The following is a 23672-nucleotide window of genomic DNA, read 5'->3' as shown; positions in this document are numbered from 1 at the left end:
ATGAGCTCTGTGACCAACGAGCAGAACACATTTTTTTTTCCGCTTCAGTTATTAAAACATGAACGTAATAGTGGTGAAAGCAGTGTTTTTTTCACAGAGTATGCTTTTAAAGAAAACTCTTAAAGTTCACGTAGCAAAGTGTGTTTGCTGTGATAATATTCAATTTTATTAATAATGAATTAAGTAAATTGCTTAAGGGCGATAAAAAAAAAACACGCCGTCGACCGAAAAAATGGCCTCAAGGGCACAATTGGGTCGTCCCCTGCCGAATACTAAAACACAAAGAAGGCAAGCAGAAACTGGGATGAAATTGCAGACTGTATTGAATATACAGTAACATAATACATTCAAAACACGTCACCCGGTAGCCACTGAACAGAAGAAACTGAGCTAACACCGCACAAATAAGTTACATTCACAAAATAGCACTGGAGAAATGCAGAGGAGGCTAGCGTCGGAATTGAACACAAGCATCGCCTGTAGTCTGATTATTTTTAATCCCGCTGTTTTCTGCTGTCTTTATAATGTGTCTGGAGACTATTTGTGTGACAAATACCATGCTGCAGTTTAAATATGTGTTGTTTATCACAGAGGAAAGTACAAAATATCTACCTAACACCGTCTAACTGGAGCTGTCAGAGAAAGAAATGAGTGTGGAAAGAGACTACAGTTAGAAGACATTTCCATTTTGCTTGTGGGTGTTTCTTTTTATTAATTTTTTTTTACTTATCAGCTTTTTTTCAGTGATAAAATAACCCTGTCGCCGTATAAGGCTCCATAGAAGTGACCCTGTAGTAGTGATGATGACTTGATTAGTTTGGTCTGGAATAAGCCAGTCATGCCATTAAAATGAAGAAATAAGTCTTTCAAATAGAAGGTTGTTCACATATACAAATAATCGTTACACCTTCATCCTATCCAGTGTCATATCCTGAGTTAGGACTCAGGTAATACAAACATACACACACTAACCTGAGAGCAAAACTGTACTCACGATCATTAGAAAGTATCTCATCGGCCGCATCACTAATTACTGTTTTAATTACTCTGTAAATTAAGGACAAGATCCCCTATATCACAGGTGTGCTCTAGAACCTACCACAAAAACGCTAGTCCAAGAGCCTTCGAGATAACAAGAGCGCTCTGCTGTAATTAAGAACTTACTGCAAAAGAGTGAGGCCAAGATCCTTTAAATGATGGGAGCGTTTCTGTTTTTAAGAACCTACTGCAACAATACTAGTCCAAGATCCTTTAAATGACAGATGAGCTCTGCTGTTTTTAAGTATCTGGTCCAAAAACACAAGTCCAAGATCCTTTAAATGATGGAAGCACTTCTGTTTTTAAGAACCTACTTCAACAATACTAGTCCAAGATCCTTTAAATGACAGATGAGCTCTGCTGTTTTTAAGTAACTGGTCCAAAAACAAGTCCAAGATCCTTTAAATGATGGGAGCACTTCTGTTTTTAAGAACCTACTGCAACAATACTAGTCCAAGATCCTTTAAATGACAGATGAGCTCTGTTGTTTTAAGTATCTAGTCCAAAAACACAAGTCCAAGATCCTTTACATGATGGGAGCACTTCTGTTTTTAAGAACCTACTGCAACAATACTAGTCCAAGATCCTTTAAATGACAGATGAGCTCTGCTGTTTTTAAGTAACTGGTCCAAAAACACAAGTCGAAGATCCTTTAAATGATGGAAGCACTTCTGTTTTTAAGAACCTACTTCAGCAACACTAGTCCAAGATCCTTTAAATGACAGATGAGCTCTGCTGTTTTTAAGTATCTGGTCCAAAAACACAAGTCCAAGATCCTTTAAATGATGGATGCACTTCTGTTTTTAAGAACCTACTGCAACAATACTAGTCCAAGATCCTTTAAATGACAGATGAGCTCTGTTGTTTTAAGTATCTAGTCCAAAAACACAAGTCCAAGATCCTTTACATGATGGGAGCACTTCTGTTTTTAAGAACCTACTGCAACAATACTAGTCCAAGATCCTTTAAATGACAGATGAGCTCTGCTGTTGTTAAGTATCTGGTCCAAAAACACAAGTCCAAGATCCTTTAAATGATGGGAGCACTTCTGTTTTTAAGAACCTACTGCAACAACACTAGTCCAAGATCCTTTAAATGACAGATGAGCTCTGTTGTTTTTAAGTATCTGGTCCAAAAACACAAGTCCAAGATCCTTTACATGATGGGAGCACTTCTGTTTTTAAGAACCTACTGCAACAACACTCGTCCAAGATTCTCTAAATGACAGATGAGCTCTGCTGTTTTTAAGTATCTGGTCCAAAAACACAAGTCCAAGATCCTTTAAATGATGGAAGCACTTCTGTTTTTAAGAACCTACTTCAACAATACTAGTCCAAGATCCTTTAAATGACAGATTAACTCTGCTGTTTTTAAGTATCTAGTACAATAACACAAGTCCAAGATCCATTAAATGATGGGAGCACTTCTGTTTTTAAGAACCTACTGCAACAACACTAGTCCAAGATCCTTTAAATGACAGATGAGCTCTGCTGTTTTTAAGTATCTGGTCCAAAAACACAAGTCCAAGATCCTTTAAATGATGGAAGCACTTCTGTTTTTAAGAACCTACTTCAACAACACTAGTCCAAGATCCTTTAAATGACAGATGAACTCTGCTGTTTTTAAGTATCGAGTACAATAACACAAGTCCAAGATCCTTTAAATGATGGGAGCACTTCTGTTTTTAAGATCCTACTGCAACAACACTAGTCCAAGATCCTTTAAATGACAGATGAGCTCTACTGTTTTTAAGTATCTGGTCCAAAAACACAAGTCCAAGATCCTTTAAATGATGGATGCACTTCTCTTTTTAAGAACCTACTGCAACAATACTAGTCCAAGATCATTTAAATGACAGATGAGCTCTGTTGTTTTTAAGTATCTAGTACAATAACACATGTCCAAGATCCTTTAAATGATGGGAGCACTTCTGTTTTTAAGAACCTATACTGCAACAATACTAGTCGAAGATCCTTTAAATGACAGATGAGCTCTGCTGTTTTTAAGTATCTGGTCCAAAAACACATGTCCAAGATCCTTTACATGATGGGAGCACTTCTGTTTTTAAGAACCTACTGCAACAATACTAGTCCAAGATCCTTTAAATTGAGTAATTTTTAAAGACATACGTACCTGTAGTGCACTTAGTCCAAGATCCTTTAAATAACATAATAACACAATAACACAATAACATAAGCACTCTGCTGTGTTTACTGTAAGAACATAGTACCTACTCGTCAAAGATCTTCTAAATGACAGGAGCTTTAAGTACCTACTTCAAAAACGCAAGTCCAAGGTTCTTTAAATGACATGAGCACTCTGACTGTTTTTAAGAACATAATACCAAATATGCTAGTCAAGGATCATCTAAATGACAGGAGTACTCTGCAGGTTTGAAGTACCTACTTCAAAAACACTAGCCCAAGGTACTTTAAATGACAGGAGTGCTCTGGTGTTTTTTAGGACCTACAGCAAAAATGCTAGTCCAAGATCCTTTAAATGTCAGGTGAGCGCTGCTATTTTTAAGTACCTAGTACAAAAACACTAGTCCAAGGTACTTGAAATGAGGCGAGCTCTGGTGTTTTTTAGGACCTTCTACTAAAAAACAGTCAAAGATCCTCTCTATGACACAACTGCGCTGCTATTTTTGAGGACCAACAAGTTCCTTTAAATGTCAGAAGTGCTCTGCTGCTTGAAAAATCAACTGCACAAACATTAGTCCCGGAGCCACCAAATGACAGAAGAGCTCTTCTGTTTTTAAGAATCTACTGCCAAAAATGTTGGTCAAAGATCCTTTCTATGACAAAAGTGCTCTACTATTTTTAAGGACCGACTGCCTAAAAACTCTATGTGAGAGCGCTTTGGTGTTTTTAGGAATCGGCTGCAAAAATGTTAGTTGCTCCCCAAGATTTGAATTAAATGGTCCGGATTTGGCCCCAGGCCGCCAGTTGAGTAACCTTGACACCCGTGTTGTACATTACTAGTGTTGTCAGTGTTTGGCAAGTGTCTTTAGGGTTTTAAAAGTGCAGTGTTTTCTTAAACATAAATGCCACAAAACAAAAGAGTTCCAGTGTCTCTCGTACCAGGAAGTGATTCTCAACAAGGAGGAAATGATGGCAACTAATCTCGTCTTTGATTGACTTTGGTTGGCCAAGTGTTTTTGGTGAGTGATTGTTCTTTTCTGTCAGGCATGTTGATGGACACACTCCCATTAGCTGCATCTCTGAGGTGGAGAAGGGGAGGACGGGTGAGAGTTTGTAAGGGTCACGAGGTGAAGTAGGAGTTTTGCATGGAGTAGAGACGGTCGATGGGGTTTCCCACTCGGCCCGCCAGGAGGCCACCCTCCCCCGTCGCTAGGAGGCAGTCGCCGAGGTGACCCAGGCTTCCCTCGCTGTCCAGGTCGTGGAAAACCGTCTCTGAGTCTGTCGGGACGGGGACAGGCATGTGATGACATCACTGCAGTCTCATTGGTCACTCACTGAAGTACTGTCAGGAGTCTTTATTTAAGAAATACTGTATACTACTACAATGTACAATGTTTATATTCAATAACACTACTATTTCAGTGTATCGAAGTACCTAGAAAAACAAATGGTATTTGTTACTGCTATAGCTACCTCTAATAATGCTAATAAGAGGCATACAATAATAATAATGTTTATTGTTTATTATTATGTATGATATATATTATTTTTGAATGAAATATGAATAAAATTGATTAATATTAATATAATATATATTTGAATCATTTACAGTGTATTGACTAAAAGGTAAATAGCTCTATGCGATATCTAATATCTAAAAAATACAATACAGAAAAATAAAAACTATCATAAAAATATAAATAATAATGTATTTAAATGTTACTGTATTTATTAAATGATTTTAATGAATTTATTTTAATTTAATTTTGTTTATTATCCAGTGAAGTAGGATTCCTTATTTGTAATGGAATATTTTTTTAGTTAATTATTAATAATAATTTCATTCATTCATTCATTTTCTACCGCTTATCCTCACGAGGGTCTCGGGGGTGCTGGAGCCTATCCCAGCTGTATTAATATAATAAATGATTATAAGATTATTATAATTTTTAATTATATAATAATTATTTAATAATTTATCATATAATCATGTATTATATTAATACTAAATTATAACTTATAATTTTTAATTATATAATAATTATTTAATAATTTATTCTTTTTCATTCATTCATTCATTCATTTTCTACCGCTTTTCCTCACGAGGGTCGCGGGGGTGCTGGAGCCTATCCCAGCTGTATTAATATAATAAATGATTATAAGATTATTATAATTTTTTATTTTTAATTATATAATAATTATTAAATAATTTATCATATAATCATTTATTATATTAACAATAAATTATATATATTTGTTATTATATAATAATTATTTAATATTTTTTATTTTTAATTATATCAATGATTCTTATAATAATTTATTATATTAATACTTTATAATACTTATATATATTAAAAGGGGCTGCATGGCAGTCGAGTGGGTGTACGTTGCCTCTCGCCCGAAGAGAGCTGGGATAGGCTCCAGCACCCCCACAACCCTCATGAGGATAATATATATATTAAAACAAACTAAAAGATTGTGGTTCCCAGGGATCAGAGTGGGTTTGACCCTTCCTTCTTACCATACGGATGGAGCCCGTCGTTGTTCATCTGAGGTGGAGTAAGCCCATGTCTGAAAGGCTCCCCTCCGTAGATGTTGGGGTCCAGGGTGAGTAGCTGCTGTCTGGGCAGAGAAGGATATCCCAGCATGCCATCCATGCCGTGGCTGCTGGAGCCATCTATGTCAAGATGACAACACATTACACGCCGTTACACCTCACGCGGGAACCTCAAATGGAACTCACCCTCACTATCATCGTTGCTCTGACGACCCCCTCGGCCGGCCCCCCTTCTGGTTCCTCCTAGCTGTTCCTGCTCCTGCTGCTGTTGTTGCTGTTGCTGCTGTCTGCGAGCAATCTTTTTCATCTGACACACACAAAATACTCAGTATACTGGAGTATAATGGAGTATAATGGAGTATAATGAAATAAGTGCGTCAAGTGTTACCTTGGCCCTCTGGTTTTGAAACCACACTTGCACAACCCGCACTGTGAGCCCGGTCTCGGCCGCCAACGTCTCTCTCACCTGCACGTTAAGAGTTGAGCAGTTTTTGTACTCGGTACAAAGTAATACAAATATTGGGATGCGCTCCACGTACCTTACGACAAGGCTTGGCCGACACTTCGAAAGATGCCTTGAAAGCGCGCCGTTGTTGCGTGGTCAAGATGGTGCGTGGCCGCTTTGAGCGCTTGTGCTCCTTCCCTTCATCGCCACCTTTACCCCCGCCTGAGCCGCCACCGCCGTCCTCATCCTCGCTTTTCACTGAGCGGAGCAACAGTACAATATAGTGGACTGTCCAAAAGTATTGGGACAACGGTTTTCAGAATGATTGAAGGTCCCACACAGTTTATTATATCTGGCATTAACATTAATGAAATATTTCTCAGGCTGCATTTTAATAACAATCAACATACTTGACTTTTGGGGAGCTTATGTCAGTTCATAGGTCACATTATTGGTGACCTCTGACCTGTTGTCGTTCATCAAAAAGGGTGTTGGATGGGGTTAAAGGTCAAGCCTCTCAAGTTCTTCCAATGCAAACGCCTGCTTAGCGCACTGGAACAATAAACAGGGTTTTCCCCCAAACTGTTCCCACAAAATTGGAAGCATGGAATTGAACATGTCTGGATGAGTCAACAGTGTCTCGCAGGAGTGATTAAGCATTATCTTGTATAAAATTGTGTATTCTTTAAAGTCAGTAGTATAGATTTACTATCCACTGAAAATGAGTCAACACATATGTGATTGTCGAAATAGCAAGCATGGTGGTGGGAGTATGAGTGCACGAGTGCTGCCAGCAGTGGCGGAGCTGCGGTTCATTGGTGGCGGAAGCACACATTTCAACATGTACTGTTATAAAACGTGTGCCACGTGTCTTATGATGACAGTATGATTGTCATGATCTGGAGCTGCACGAGTGCTGCCGGCAGTGGGGGAGCTGTGGTTCATTGGTGGCGGAAGCACACATTTCAACATGTACTGTTATAAAACATGTGTCATGCGTCTTATGATGACAGTATAATTGTCATGATCTGGAGCTGCACGAGTGCTGCCAGCAGTGGCGGAGCTGCGGTTCATTGGTGGCGGAAGCACACATTTCAACATGTACTGTTATAAAACATGTGTCATGCGTCTTATGATGACAGTATGATCGTCATGATCTGGAGCTGCACGAGTGCTTCCGGCAGTGGGGAGCTGCGGTTCATTGGAGGCAGAAACACAGATTTCAACATTAATTCATAAAGTCATTCATTTTATACCGATTTTCCTCACGAGGGTCGCGGGGGAGCTGGAGCCTATCCCAGCTATCTTCGTGCAAAAGGCAGGGTACACCCTGGACTGGTGGCCAGCCAATCACAGGGCACATAGAGACAAACAACCATTCACACTCACATTCATACCTATGGACAATTTGGACATTTCATATGATATGATAACAGTATGATCATCACGATCTGGAGCTGCACGAGTGCTGCCGGCAGTGGGGGGAGCTGTGGTTCATTGGTGGCGGAAGCACACATTTCAATGTATTGTGATAAAACGTTTGTCACACGTCTTATGATGACAGTATGATCGTCATGATCTGGAGCTGCACGAGTGCTGCCGACACTTGGGAGCTGTGGTTCATTTAGGGAAATTCTGTGACAATTTGAAGCAGAAACTGGGCCGTTGTCGAAACGTTGTCGTTTTACACTTCATCATCCCACCTGATTCCGTGGGAGCGGGACTAATGGCGGCGAGCATTTCCCTCTCCTTCTCGTAGTCCATGCGACACAGCAGCTGGCCTTCCTTCAGCACAAACTCGTCGCCTCTCTGCAGCCTTCGTTCGCACTCGCAGCAGCTGAAGCAACCCAGGTGGTACACCTGGCCCAGGACCCGCATGATCAACTCAGAGCGGCCGATCACTTGCAGGCAGGCGCTGCACTTCCTCACAAATAGCCTGCGTGCACACACGGAGAGGGGGGGAACACACGGTGAAGGAGGCGGACATATTTGCATGTAAAAGCAGAGCAGCATGAGGGTCAAGGAGTTGAATGAACGGAGGTGAGGTAATTAAAGATGGAGCACATTTATCCCGTCAATGATTCCTGAGATTAGCATCGTCTCTTAATTAAAGGCCGCGTGAGCATTCCCCAATTCACAGAGCAACAAGGTGAACATCTGCTACAAGGAATTACTGTAGTATGTTTCAATCTGTGTGTTTTCTACTTGCATCCTCATGACAGTAGATGGCAGTAGTGAGCCTGTGATTGAAGTGCTTTCCCTATGGAATTCATGCTGACATGATTTTTAATGCTACCTGTCAATAATATCCCACCCACAATCTTTAATATCATAAAGACAACCTTGCGTTTATTTTTTCCCTCAACCTCATTTTCATCCGCACCATGTCTCCACACACACCCATTGCACGAGTGCCTCATTCCCCGCCATTAAATTCCTCTCAAATCCATGTGCTTGCTTTTCCTAACACACACCCTTCACACCGCTTCCCTCCCCCCTTCCTCCTGCTTTCTGCCAGCATTCCCAGTTCTCCCTCACGGCCTCCCAGCCTGCCTCCCCCAGTTCACCGAAACTAATAAAGACGGGATTAATTAGATTGTTGTTTAAACAGTGCGATGGCCAGACAGACGCTGTAAACTCATAACCAGGGATTGAGGATAGCATGGGGTTAATCTCTCCACGCTCACTTACGCACATGCACACACACACACACACACACACACACATGCATGCACACAACATCTGCACACACACTCATGCACTCAAGTATCAATACATATTCATTCATCATTATTTCATAAATTATTGCTTCATTTATATCCTGCATTTATAATTCTTACACAATGTCACTTTGTTATGCATGTATTACTTTATATCTTTTTATGCAATTTCCCATTATTTTTATTATTTTTTATTATCTATTAGTATTATTATTGTTATTATTATTATTATTTAATTCAGTTATGTTTAGTGCATATATATTATTGCTAAAACCGGCATAACCATTGGCACAATCAACTACTGCTGTCAAATGATTAAAACTTTTAATCTGATTAATCACAGTTTGCAAACTAATTAATCACCATCTAAAACATGCCCATTTTTACTGTATTTTACGAATACAAAGATAAACAACAGGACCTGATTTTATACATTTAATATATTTATACATTTAATATAGATTTTAACTCTTTAATAGGAGCAAGAACATTTGAATCACAGTTTTTTTATGAGCAATGATGGGTCAATAAGTTATTTAATTTGAATGTTATGAGTGTATTTTTCAGGATTTCTGAGCACAAATGCTAATTAAAGTAACCACTTGTTGTCTTTCATTTCCTTTGTGTTTACGTAGTTTACCAGTGTTTACCAATGGTTCTCAACTGGTTTGGTTGTGGGACCCACTGTCACCCCTCAATGACAAGTAATGACGAAAATTGCTGGAAGTTTTCAGGTAAAACTACTCATATGTCTCTTTTCAACACAATGTGAGCTGCAGCACTGAGGCGGATATTCCAGCAGATATCTGCAACTGTGTGGACGAGTGCCACACAGTTGGACGAATGCCATGGTAAGTCTTTTCTCGATGCCCCATGATCCACTGAAAAAGGCTCCTCGACCCACTTTTAGGTCCCAACTCACCAGTTGCAAACCACTGATTTAGACCACATACCCACACACCAAAGATACTGTGTGGTATCTATCTATCTATGCATCCAGCCATCCATCCATCCATTCTCAGTAACTGCTGAGACATGAGATAAGGGTTCGGGTTAAACAAGTTCTGCTTCTACCTACTCCTTTTCGGACATGTTGAATTATCTTCAATGTAACTTGTCCAAAACAAATGAAACTATTACCATGTAACCAGTAATAGAAATATTTTGGTATGCAGGAGGACTTTTGGAAACTGGCACTTAAGACAGGCGGGGGGGGGGGGGGGGGGGGGGGGGGGTGATGAAGTAAGGAGGAGCGATGGATGAAAAACAGAAGTGTTGTGGCTCCCTGACCGAGTGTTAGGAAGGTGTTGCTGCCCAAATGTGGAGCCAGGTCTGCACATTAGAGCTCCATCCCAAACGCAGCTGCCACGGCTAATCTCTTCCACTCCATCTGCCAAAACCTCGTGCCCAAATTCCCCAAATGACTGCATTGTTAAGTCACTGTCACTCAGTGGCGTCTACCTGCAAGACATCCATCCGTTGCGGCACAGACGCTAGTCAGTGAAATCACTCTCGAGGGGGGAGTCTTCCTTCCAAATACACCGCACACTTCCTTTTCACCGTGGCAACAAAACGCTCCAGAATGACCGGGGTTGCTCAACATGAGACCGTCTATGTTAAGTCCCACATTCCCTAAATAGGGGTGCACGCAGCATGATGGGAATTTACTCAGCACGGCAAACGGAGGCAAGTTGGGGCAACTGCCACAGAAGGGGGTCTGTAAGTAGATCAGCCTAATCCCCCCCTAATAGAAGTATCATTCAAACTGGACCTGACCTGGCTGCAGGATGGTATACGCAGACCGGGATCTATTGTACTGGATGCCATATTTAGTATTTAAAGGGTAATACAGATAGGCTGCACGGTGGACGAGTGGTTACCACGCAGGCCTAACAGCTAGGAGACCCGAGTTCAATTCCACCCTCGGCCATCTCTGTGTGGAATTTGCATGTTCTCCCCGTGCACGTGTGGGTTTTCTCCGGGTACTCCGGTTTCCTCTCACATTCCAAAAAAAACATGCTAGGTTAATTGGTGACTCCAAATTGTCCATAGGTATGAATGTGAGTGTGAATGGTTGTTTGTCTATATGTGCCCTGTGATTGGCTGGCGACCGGTCCAGGGTGTACCCCTCCTCTCGCCCGAAGACAGCTGGGATAGGCTCCAGCAACCCCCCCCCTCCCCCGCGATCCTTGTGAGGATAAGCGGTTGAAAATGAATGAATGATATTAGCTATGCTAATTTGCCATGCTTTTATTTTGATTCTTATTTTGCATTGAGCAGGAATATGATATAATATGATATAATATAATATGATATAATATAATATAATATAATATAATATAATATAATATAATATAATATAATATAATATAATATAATATAATATAATATAATATAATATAATATAATATAATATAATATAATATAATATAATATAATATAATATAATATAATATAATATAATATAATATAATATAATATAATATAATATAATATAATATAATATAATATAATATAAATTCTAAATGATAAATACATAAAAAATAATAAAATAACAAATAAAAATAATAAATTCAATAACTAAAATAATGAATTATACTATATATATATACTAATATTATACTATTTATTCAATAAATAAAATTATAAATTTAATACATAAAACATAAAAATCCACGAAAAAATAAAACTACAAATAAAAAATTACATTAAAATTACAAATAAAAGATTTTTTTAAATTACAATTTAAAACAACAATTAAAAAAATGGATGATTATAGTAGTAGTAAACACTGCCGTTGAATCACCACTGTACAAAAAATTATGAAACAACACCAAGGAAAAACACGTATATGGACACAAAAGATGCCAGACAGCAGACGACTTTGAGACAAACGGAGAACACGGCAGACTTCCCGATGTGGTGTTTGCAGAGGGGTTAGAGGCCACGGTTCATTACAAGATCACAACCACAAGAAGAAAAACTGTCAGTGCTGCGTTGTTGTGACAATCTTTTGTCATCTCCCTAAGCTGTGTTGTGTTCTATTGTGCCCCATAACACACACACACACACACACACACACACACACATACACAGCCTTTTCATAAATATGCCTCAGCATCATCACAATTGTTACACGCTTCTATAATTACGATATTGAATATTTAAAGACGTATGCTTGTATTGCAACACACCTGCAGCATTTGGAGTTCTGCTACATATAATATCATATTTTTAGATGTTATATTTGAGAACAATAGCAAATGATATGCAACAATTATACTTTTATGTCACTTTAGTCTCCATCTTTTTATATAGAAATATATATATATATGTGTGTGTGTGTGTGTGTGTGTACATTGGGCGGATATTGCTCTGTGAAGCAAAATGGCTCCAAGCCAGGGTTCAGTAATCACATCATCTCCGTTTATTAAATCTCCCTGCACTGCTTCTGTGTTATTAAAATCTCCCAGCATTCCCCACGATACTTGCCACCCTGCCACCTCTCACTCATTCACTCATACACCCACCCACACACACACACACACACACACATACAAGCATGTATACACACATGTAGCTATATACACAGTCACATAAACACAAATGCTCAGTTTGTGGAAAGCCAGATAAGGTGCCCGGGCACACACGTTCATAAAACAAGGCCAGATGCTGTTGTTTGGGCACTGATAAACTCACATCATCATAAACACTCCTTTTGCTTGAAATAAAAGCTTCACAAATTAGTTAAAAAAATAACATTTTAATTATGTTATCTCTTAAAGACCCACATAGTATAAAACAAGGCTCTTTCCGGAGTCAAATATATGACATAGTGACGGAATATCAACATATATTGCAGCAATTTTTGATACTGGAAGGTTTTATTCTATCGTTAAACTGTAAATGGATTTAATTTAGTTAGGAATACAAATCAAACCAACAGCAGCGATATTTGAATAGGTCACAAGGTCAAAAAGGTTAAGAAGCCCTGATATAGAGGATCTTTGACCGGTGTTTGCGCAGTTGGAGCTTAAAAAGAGCAGAAGCTCTTCCTGTCTGAAAGTGGATCTTGGGCTAGAGCAGAGGTGTCCAAAGTGTGGCCTCGGGGGCCATTTGTGGCCCATGGCTTGTTTTTTTAGTGGCTTGTTGCATAAAGCAGAAATAAAATTAAACCAAAAGACAAGAAGTGTGAATCTCAAAAGCTGAAACGTTGATACCGATAACAAAAAAAAACACAAAGCTTTTATAATAGCAATTATAATAATTTACAAAGTTGGAAATGTTATTTAGTTTTTGAAAATCATATATTTTTATGATTATTTTAATTATTAAATTACAATAATATTTCTTATTTAATAAATTCTTAATTAAAATATTATTACACAATTATTACATTTTAATTTTAAAATTTAAAACAAAAATATGATTAAAAAATTAAAATCATTATTTTTTACAAAAATTTTGATTATTTCTCAAAACAAATTAAACCAAAAAAATTTTGATAATTTTCACCCCTCCCCACCCAAAAAATAAATAAAAGAATAAATTATTATCATATAAAAATGTACAAATATCAAAGCGGCCCCCTGCATCTTTTGATTTTTCTGTACCCCCCCTCAAGTGGAAAAAGTTTGGACCCCCCTGGACGAGAGTTTTTGCAGTTGGTAAACCTGGGAACCCCTCCAATTTTGCCACATTTTCCCGTCACTTTCTCATTTAAATATGGACTTCTATTATTTGTATGCAGAGTTTGGATTGGAATAAGTGGCTTGTACTTCCAAAAAATCTGGACCCATAAAAAAAAAAATCAAATTGGAACGCCCCCCCTGACCACATCTTTATTTTTAGGGACCCCCGGGGCAGTCAGGGGCCCTTGGAATGATCCTAACTCACAGGTAATAGATGTATGAGGGGGAGTTCAATATGAATAAATTGAAATTTAATTTAATTTCAGCAAATCTTTGCTATATTAATGAGGATTTTGTTAATGAGGATTCAGCATAAAAATGTAACATTGGTTGATATCGGTATTGGATTTTTAATATTTATTTATTAGTATAATATTTATAATATTTATGATTTTTAGTCAATTTTCTTCCTGATTGAAGGGGGGTACACTCAAAACAAATAGATAATATGTTTTAATCTATAAATAAATGTATAACCCATAATGAATGTGTGGCTAAACAATTCATTTATGGGGTCCAAATATGGTTCCTTGCAAAAGTTTCACATCCAGACTCCAATTCCTGATCTTATATATTATATTCCGGTAGAAATATGCTGATGGAAAGCGACCACACCAAAAAATAAAATAAAAATCTGCATGCACGGCGTTCATATTGTTATGAGTCTCAGAGTAGAGTTTGATTTTCACCTGATGATGCCACCAAGAATTAATGCGATGTGCGTAGCTCAGATGTGTGTTGGTTTAGATAAAACAGTTAATCCCCAGGCCACCAGAACGCAATATCCTGTCTGCCCGTTTCTCATTTCCTGTCTGTCTCAGGCGGAGCGGCGAGGAGGGGGTGGTGACGAGGATGAGGTGATGGTGGTGGTGGTGGTAGGGGGGGAGGCGGCGGCATTCGTTGCCCCAGAAACAGGAGATGCAGCCAGTCGATTTTGCTTGGAAAGTGTCTGTGCCCCCCCCCACTCCCACTCCCAACCCCCCCCCCCCCAACCTTCTCTATTCTTTCACACTCTTCCCCCTCTTCCTCTCTGCTTTTATTATCTGAGATTTAATAAAGGCAAAGGCGAGCAGCTTGTTCTGCCATGAAACATTTATTAGCTGTCTGTTATAAAAATGTGTGTGTGTGGGGGGGGGGGGGGGGTAAAGATGATGGGGTTTCATATTATGCAAAAACAGTGGCAATAACACCCCCCCCCCCCGCATCTAAACAAAACAAAAAAAAAAAGACCACCTTGTCTTCTTTACCTTCTCCATGACGGCACTTCAAAGCTTCCTCCATCAAATGACGTTTGGCCTTTTACAGCCCATAATACTCCATAAAAACATTACAGCGCTCTTGTCTCTGCCTTATTCAGGGCGCCGCTTCACCTATCATCTGTTGCCTTGACTCTCGCTAGTCCTAGAAGCCACCACTCTGTATGTTGAATTTCACGTCTCAACTCTATCATAATTTTTCAAAAATATATTCATCAATAAATCATGCTGTTTTGTGTTTGAACACAGCCTATTACTTATCAAAAATGTCAACAAATTGAGCATCTTTTGTGCCAAAATTAAGCATTTCCATGCACAAAAATGCAAAACAGTAAAAAAGTTAAATAAAAGTAAAGTAAAAGTAAAAAAAGTGAACTATAAAGCATTCAAAAAATGCATTCAAAGACATTAAGGAAATGTAGTATTCCACACTGGTCACGAGATGCCAGTACTGTTACTGTACTAGTGTGACACACAAGCACCGGACTTGATGGCCAAAACAACAGGCTTTTATTTCAGGTTTAAATAATCTCACAACAGATAACAATAATCCCTAATAAAAAAGAAAACACAGGCATAACCCATAACCCGTGCAAAGATGGAACTCCATTCTGTAGGACTGATGTCAGTTTTTGTCCGTCTGGGGAACACATTCATAGTAACACATGCAAAGTCTTATTTCCATCAGAAATGGCTTAGTAAAACAAGTGGCTTGGGTAAAACAAGTGTAAAAGTGATTATAGGGGTGTTAGTTTATGTCTAGAGGGCTCTAATAATATTAAAAACTGTATTGAGGAGGAAATTCACTTATCATGGTCTGGTTTGGAACCAATCAACCGTGATAAATGAGGGATTAATTACTGTACGGGTTCCCTTGGCAACACCCTAGCAACATCAGCATATATATATATATATATATATATATATATATATATATGTAGCTGGTAAAGTCAAGCTAGGAGTAAACATTTTATTTTTTTACAAGGGGACTAAACTAAAAAAGGGAAAAAAGGGTGTCCAAAGTCCAGCCTAGAGCTCATTTGTGTCCCACAGTTTTTTTTTATCTGCGTCAAAATAAAAAAAAAATTCAAAGCATGTCTTAATTTGAAAAGTCGATGACTTTTGTATAATTAATGACTAAAACGGTTGATGAATGGCGGCTAATCTTGCCCAGACTTTCCCCTTGAGGTGTGTACCAAATATCACAGTGATTGGACAAAACACTCTAAAGTTATACTGACTGTTTTGGAGAGCTGTGTGAGAAATTTCAAGTCAATCACACTTATGGGGTTTAAAAACAGCGCCGCCGTGTGGTGAATTTGTCGGAAAGTTAATAGCACGGGCTACACAGTCACCGTGTATGTTTTGACCAAATTTCACAAATTTCCGTGCGGCGCTTCGGGAGTAGAAATGTTAGCTAACTGTTTTGGCTATGCAATGTAGCCATATATAGACAGACAATTCATGGTTTAGCCGCCTGCTGTTGCTAACTAGGCTAGTTGACACGTCATTGAGTTAACGGTATTTCCCCACAGTCATTGCAAGACAGACGCACACGTCCACGTAATTAGCGGCGTTGGGAACATAAAGACGCAAAGGGGGGGGCGGCTGGACTTGTATGAAAGGGGGGGCCACATTAAGAGAAAACAAGAGATAAAGTGTTTGGCGTCATCGCCGCTATCAATCTCACTGATGGGGAAATGAGGTTTGGGATGGAGGAATATGATTGCAAAGGAGACAGTGATGAATGAGGCGGCAAATCGTGGAGAGACGACACGGTAGCTGGCGGACGGCATTGGACACGCGGCATCTATGTGGTCCGTTTGTCTGAGAGTTGATGAAGTTAAAGATGTAGTCAGTGTAGCGGCCTCCACCCCACAGAGTTAGCTATTAAACCCACGGCTTTAGTCCTTATCCACCCGCGGTGACCTGTTTTTTCCACAAGGGGCCCAGGTTGCCTTTATGGGGGCTTACAAGGGGGCATCCAGACCGGTCGTCATTCTATCTGCACTCAACAGCATCGACCAGGAAACGCTGCTTTTAAAGCTCGCAGCTTGAGGCGGCGTGGGGAGAGACAGGGAGCTGTCAAGAGGCTTGTTTGCTTAAGAACGAGCGAGCACTTTCACACAGAATTTTGCCTTTTACACAAAAAAACATCAATACTCTCACAAGTGAGTGGACAGTTCATTGAACGTGATAAATACTGGATCTTATAAATGGAATATTTTCATAGTTTCCTGTTTCCAAGCTTCTAAATACATCTTTTAGCATTATTAGAGCCCCCTGGACATGAAATAACACCCCTAAAGTCACCTTCACACTCCTATTACCCAATATAATAGACATAATAATAATAAAGTAGCCATTTAAGACATAAATAAGACTTGTGGGGTATTTAAAAGCCTGTTGTTCCGGGGATCAAGTCTGTTTATTGTGTGTCTCAGAGAACATGACATTAACATTACTGACACCTAGTGACTAGTGTAGTGTTTGCGTCTTTAAATGCATCTTTTGCAATTAATCGATTCCAGACCTGACCACGATAAGTGAATTTCTGCAAAGTAGGATTCCTTATTTATATATGGAATATTTTTGTAAGGGTATTTTTGCAAAGGTAATGATAATAAATCCAGATTACTATGGTTAAAATAAAATAAAATAAAATAAAATAAAATAAAATAAAATAAAATAAAATAAAATAAAATAAAATAAAATAAAATAAAATAAAATAAAATAAAATAAAATAAAATAAAATAAAATATTTTAATCCAATAAAAAGCCATACTTTTTACAAATAACAGTGTTGTATTGTGAGGAAAAATAATGTAATTTTAGTATTTTAGCATAAATTTCAAAGGTATAATAAAAAATATGTTTTTGGTCATAAAATTGTAGGAAACAAATAAAACAAAAAATAATGTTGTAATTTTGGGGAAAATTGGGTTATAAGGTAACGAGTCTAGAGCTAGCAAACTATGGGAATAAAGTCCTATCTACAAGAAGAAACTATGCAAGAAGAAAGAAATAAAAAAAGAAATACTAATAAAAGAATTTTACAAGAATGAAGTCAAAATATTGTGAAAAAAGTCCTATTCTAATCAGAAAAAATACAGGAATAAACTTGCAATATTGTAGAATATTGAGGGGGAAAGTTAATTTAGTAGCCTAGATTTGAATGGGGTGGTATAATATTATGGGAATAAAGACAAAATATAAAGAAAAAAGTTGAATCCTAATAAGAAAAAAAATTACAGGAATAAACTTGGAATATTGTGAGGGGAAAAAAAAGAAATATTATATATTAAAAAAAATAAAAATAAATATATATGTATATATATATATATATATATATATATTAATGTGGTAGGATTACGAGAAACAAACAAAAGCAAAAGTTGTCATTTTTGGAAAACTAAGTTGGGAGAAACAGTTCTAATATTATGGGAATCAGGTCAAAATATTGTGGTCATAAAGTCATGATATTGCAAAAAGAAAATACATGAAGATTACTTAAGAACAAAATTGAAATATTTGGAAAATTTAATAATAAATCATGTTCTCCTCGCGCATGCGTGGGTTTTCTCCGGGTACTCCGGTTTCCTCCCACATTCCAAAAACATGCTAGGTTAATTGGCGACTCCAAATTGTCCATAGGTATGAATGTGAGTGTGAATGGTTGTCTGTCTATATGTGCCCTGTGATTGGCTGGCCACCAGTCCAGGGTGTACCCCGCCTCTTGCCTGAAGACAGCTGGGATAGGCTCCAGCATACCCGCGAAAATGAATGGATGGGCATTTTATATTTATGTCCCTATATTAGTGTCCCTTCAGTTGGCTGTAATAAAAGGCCACAATGCTTCTTCCTACTCCTTTTCGCACATGATGAATTGTGCACGTGTAAAACTGCGATCGGAAAGAAGTGTATAGGACGAGTATAAAAGTTAGCTGTTATTGCGGATATGATATGTTTCTTATAAAAAGTTGGAAGTCTGTCATGATCACTAGAAACATCTGGTCCTAAACAGCATGTAGAAATCACACATGATGCTTTTTAAATCCTCTCATTTCCATATTAGATTGAACTTGGGAGGGGGGGGGGGGGGGGGGACAACAAAGCAGACAAAAATGAAAATAATCATTATTGAGAATATATACGACTATCCACCCAATGACCATAATATTAGGAACAACTGCAAGAGTTCCTTCCAAAATCTTTGAAAAATTCCCCCTCGCACACCCTAACCACACACCTGCTCCACATGCACGGGGGAGGCACTGATGGAGAAAACAAGCAGACATTGTTGCTGATGCGTTGAAGGTCAAGGGCAGCATCCCGTGCCAAGTCTGATGCCGACAAGAACAAGCAGACGGCAACAATCCATATGGAATTCATCCAGGGGAACAACATCAACAATGTATAGTGTATAGCCAGCTAGGAAAACTATAGGAAAAAACTAACCGGAAGGAATCAAACCTTCATTTTTTTTTTTTTTTTTGCACTTTCATCAGTCCTTGTTCTGCACCTCATCATGTCAGAGATACAAGAGTGGGAGCTGTTGGTTGGCGTCTGACACTTTTCAAAACACTTTGATAGCAAAGCCGCATGCTCATGCAGCACACCCACAACACCACATTATTATATCTGCCTTTACACGTCCATTTTTAAGTCACCTTTGCATTTATATGACAAACTAAAATCGGTGTTTCCACCACCGAGGGCCAATATTGATGTCAACAAATTTCTACAAATCTCATAATATTTCTTATATCACATGCACATATTTATTTAAAACCTTATTTTTCTTCAAAAACAGCATTTTCATAATATAGTTTATCTGCCGGTTATTATATGTCATCTATCCCGTAATACCATACATCACATATAAGTATAAATAAAATAATAAAATATAAAATATATAAAATAAAAAATAAATAAATAAATGCCGACACCTCATTTTCATCATTCAAACATTTTATAAATGTATTTAAATAATTTTAATAATTAATTTGGGGGGTATTTTATGTCAATATTTAATATATATAGCAATATGGGGATTCATGATATTGTTTTAATGTTTACATTTTTTTTATGTATGTGTAAAAAAATATGGCTATATTCATTCATTCATTTTCTACCGCTTATCCTCACGAGGGTCGCGGGGAGTGCTGGAGCCTATCCCAGCTGTCTCGGGGCGAGAGGCAGGGTTCAAACAACCATTTATAGCTATATTTGTAATTTAAAATGAATATTTTTTATATATCTATTTCTTACAGTTCCAATAATTGAATTTTCATTCATTCATTCATTCATTTTCTACTGCTTTTTCCTCACGAGGGTCACGGAGGGTGCTGAAGCCTATCCCAGCCATCTCGGGGCGAGAGGCAGGGTTCAAACAACCATTTATAGCAATATTTGTAATTAAAAATGAATATTTTTTATATATCTATTTCTTACAGTTCCAATCATTTAATTTTCATTCATTCATTCATTTTCTACCGCTTTTTCCTCACGAGGGTCACGCGGGGGTGCTGGAGCCTATCCCAGCTGTCTTGGGGCGAGAGGCAGGGTTCAAACAACCATTTATAGATATATTTGTAATTAAAAATGAATATTTTTTATATATCTATTTCTTACAGTTCCAATAATTGAATTTTCAATTAAAGATTATTTTTCTTGTTGACTCAAGTTTAAGTCAAGTTAACTTAAATTTGTTTTTATCATTTGATTTAGTTTATTAAATCATAAAAATGGCTTTACTGTGTATAGGTAATTAGTTTGTTAAATTATATTAAAATAAATTTTGGGGGGATTTATTTCTATATTTTTATATAATTAACAATATTTTTAAATGTCATTTTTAATGAAATGAAAATTGTGTCTGTCTGTTTATTATTACCTGGAATTATTAAAACTGCTGTTGATATATATTATATATTAATATAGATACATTTATTGATTAATGATGAACTACAAATATCCAGCACGTGTTAGGCTTTGTATTGACAACTTATATGTTGCACACACACACACACACACACACACACACAATAAGAGTTGCTCTTACTTTTCATAGTCAGGCTTGCAGTAAAGCAGTCGGTCCCTGCAGTAGCAAGTCCCAGTGAGGGCACTCATGCACACCGTGCATTTGACGCACGTCTCGTGCCAGGAGCGCTCATTTACGCGCAGCAGGAAGCGGTCAGCGATGGGAGACTCGCAACCTGCGCACACCTCTCCTCCTCCTCCACCTCCTCCGCCGCCACCAGCACCTCCACCCGAGTACTCGGGACCTGGAAATAGGACACAACATTAGGTACGCCACCACCAACTTGTGCTTGTGGTTTGCACTGCAGGGGGGTTTAATATGTTTTATTATTATCTTTATTTTTTGGTGTATTTAAACTCCCATAGAAATTATATTAAAATACAAAACAAACCCACATTCGAAGTACCTCCCAGTAAGATTTATTTATATTAGTGTATTTAACCCCATAATAAATAATAATAATACATTTTAAAACCGAGCATATATTAAAAAAAAGTGATGGAATGTACCCATTTTCGTTCCACCTCTTGCTTTAAATCATTGTAATCCCATTTAATACTCTATATTAATATTGTATTGGTAAAAAAACAACAACACACAAACGCAACATCTACGGCGCTATGGCCCATTTGAGGGTATAGGAATATATTTATTATAGGTCGTTTCCCCTCCACTAAAACGTCAATTTAAATCCCACTTTTTTATTTTCTTTCCCATATTTGTGATTGTACACAAATGTATATATTAAAATACATATTGAAAATATCACTGACCGACAAAAGGTGTGGAAGATGGAGGCTGCTGCAGACACGATTGTTGGCTCTCCTCCGTTTTCATGCCTTCTCTTCTTGCCTCAGTATGGTCGCTCAACATAAACGAGCAGGAAAAACAAATATAACTGAAGATATTCCATATATAACAATAATAACATTTCGATTTATAGTTGATAACAATAATAAAATAATGACTTGGTGCGCAATATTAACGCGGGCATCGAATTTTACACTCATTTTTGTTGAAACTTCCTTGTTTTTTTCTACAAGTATTAAATATACCACGTGGTACCGCATTTGTATCAGGTGACCTGGCTCGTGCCAATTGATACAGGAAATACATACAGGTCTTAAATAAAATGGCGTCATATTTAAGGCCTTGTCAATTGGAGGTGTCACGGAGAGCTTATAGATCATTTATGGGCTAAATATCGGCTGATGATGGTTTGGCCGTGAAGATAATGAAACAATAAAAGAAATGAATTATGTAAATTCAAGCCTGTAATCTGATTTTATTTCCTAACGGAGGGTTTGGGGGGGGGGGGCGAATACATTAGTGGCACATTTGTTGTGCTGATAATTGCATGGAAACCATGAAATAATTAAACTAAATTGATATTGATAGTGTCATTTACAAAAAAACGCGCGAGATTTACGTTAAAAAATAAAAATGTGTGTAATTAATATAAAAAAATGGCACGGAAAAAAGTGAAAAGTACCCTCGATAATAATAATAACTACAAATGACGGGGATATGATTAATATTTTTTTTAAAACAACATTTATTACATAATTCACACCAAAACTTTTAAGTTTTAAAAGAAAAAAGTACACAAATACATTAGTAAGCGCACAAAAATGACACCAACACAATGTAAAGGCCCTTCAAACAACAATTCCAATTCATTTACCGTAATTATGATAATAAGACAAGTCGCCTCGTCCACCATTTACCGTAATACACGTCCAAAGTGTTACATTTTGGCTTTAACACTCCCGCAATACTAAGAAAAAATCCTCACGAAATGATATCAATGACACAGTGTGTGTTGTTTGCTTACCTTGAGGTGAAACACACAGCTGATATCTCGGTGGGCAACATTAAAAAAAACAATTGGAAAAACAAAACAAAAATAAAAGTGGCAGCAAAAAAAAAAGTGGTAGTTCAGGGACCGGTTTACCTGCAAGAGTGCACACCTCCACTCTCTCTCTCTTTCTCTTAAGCATCCATGATGACACTCCACTGCACTCAGGCAGGCGATTGTCTTCTCCAGTAGCTTTTGTGAGTGAAAATGGGCTTGCAGAGCAGAGCAGCGCAGGCTACCTCTTCTGGACTACAGAAGAGGGAGGGAAAAAAGGTGGGATGGATGAGTGATGATCCAACCTAGGAGGTCGTTTAAAGATGTCAGTAGGAGTCAAGTTGTTAAAAAAAACTCACCTTTCAACGAGGATGCTCACAAGTTGCACAATAAGCCATTGTCACTCATAATAAACAATATACTTACCCTTTGTTTAAAAAAAAATGATGGTGTCTGGCGTTGTAAATGGACAACAACGCTCTCTAGTGTCCAAACGTGAAATGTACAAGACAAAAATCCCAATAGTGGATCACTACTCTTGTAGTAGACGACACAAAAACACGTCAAATGTACAAATATGTTATATAGAGACACAATATTTACGAATATTTCGTCTTCAGTATGCATTGTATTTTGCTGTTGTTAAGAAAATTGAGTACATTACAGTATTTTTTCAACAACTTAAATATAATTTGTAGAATATACAGGTGTACACATGTCAATAAATCTTTGAAAAGTTAATTAAAAAATATATTTTATAAATTCAACGCACACCGAGTGAAAATTGACTCTTCTTCATTGGTCACCATGATGTTCAATTTAGCATTTAGCCGTCTTTTAGATTTACTCATTTAAATTGTTTGTGTGTGTTAAGTTCGATGGCGTTCTCTGCTGTTCAAACTATGTATTGCTGTGTCACATGA

The 23672-nt window shown here is 37.7% G+C and overlaps 1 protein-coding gene across 3 annotated transcripts; it reads right to left on the bottom strand.

The window, feature by feature from the left end:
- Positions 1-205: 205 nt before the first annotated feature.
- On the bottom strand, positions 206-23003 carry lmx1al (LIM homeobox transcription factor 1, alpha-like). 3 transcript variants are annotated; one of them, XM_058050289.1, is made up of 9 exons: positions 22732-23003; positions 21671-21768; positions 20919-21141; positions 7891-8123; positions 6282-6445; positions 6131-6208; positions 5935-6049; positions 5707-5862; positions 206-4460 (listed from the first exon to the last, which is right to left on the bottom strand). In XM_058050289.1, the coding sequence occupies exons 1-9, from the start codon at positions 22770-22772 to the stop codon at positions 4303-4305; spliced, it is 1266 nt and encodes a 421-aa protein (XP_057906272.1). In that variant the 5' UTR covers positions 22773-23003; the 3' UTR covers positions 206-4302. The 3 variants fall into 3 exon arrangements, with proteins under 3 accessions (XP_057906272.1, XP_057906270.1, XP_057906271.1); XM_058050287.1 differs by having other exon boundaries at positions 207-4460; positions 5929-6049; positions 22732-22995; XM_058050288.1 differs by having other exon boundaries at positions 207-4460; positions 5929-6049; positions 21671-21762; positions 22732-22991.
- Positions 23004-23672: the final 669 nt, after the last annotated feature.

Source organism: Doryrhamphus excisus, chromosome 15 (assembly GCF_030265055.1).
Source record: "Doryrhamphus excisus isolate RoL2022-K1 chromosome 15, RoL_Dexc_1.0, whole genome shotgun sequence".
NCBI lineage: Eukaryota > Metazoa > Chordata > Actinopteri > Syngnathiformes > Syngnathidae > Doryrhamphus > Doryrhamphus excisus.
Note: the sequence above shows the minus strand (reverse complement) of the source record. Positions and strands in the feature narration are given on the sequence as shown.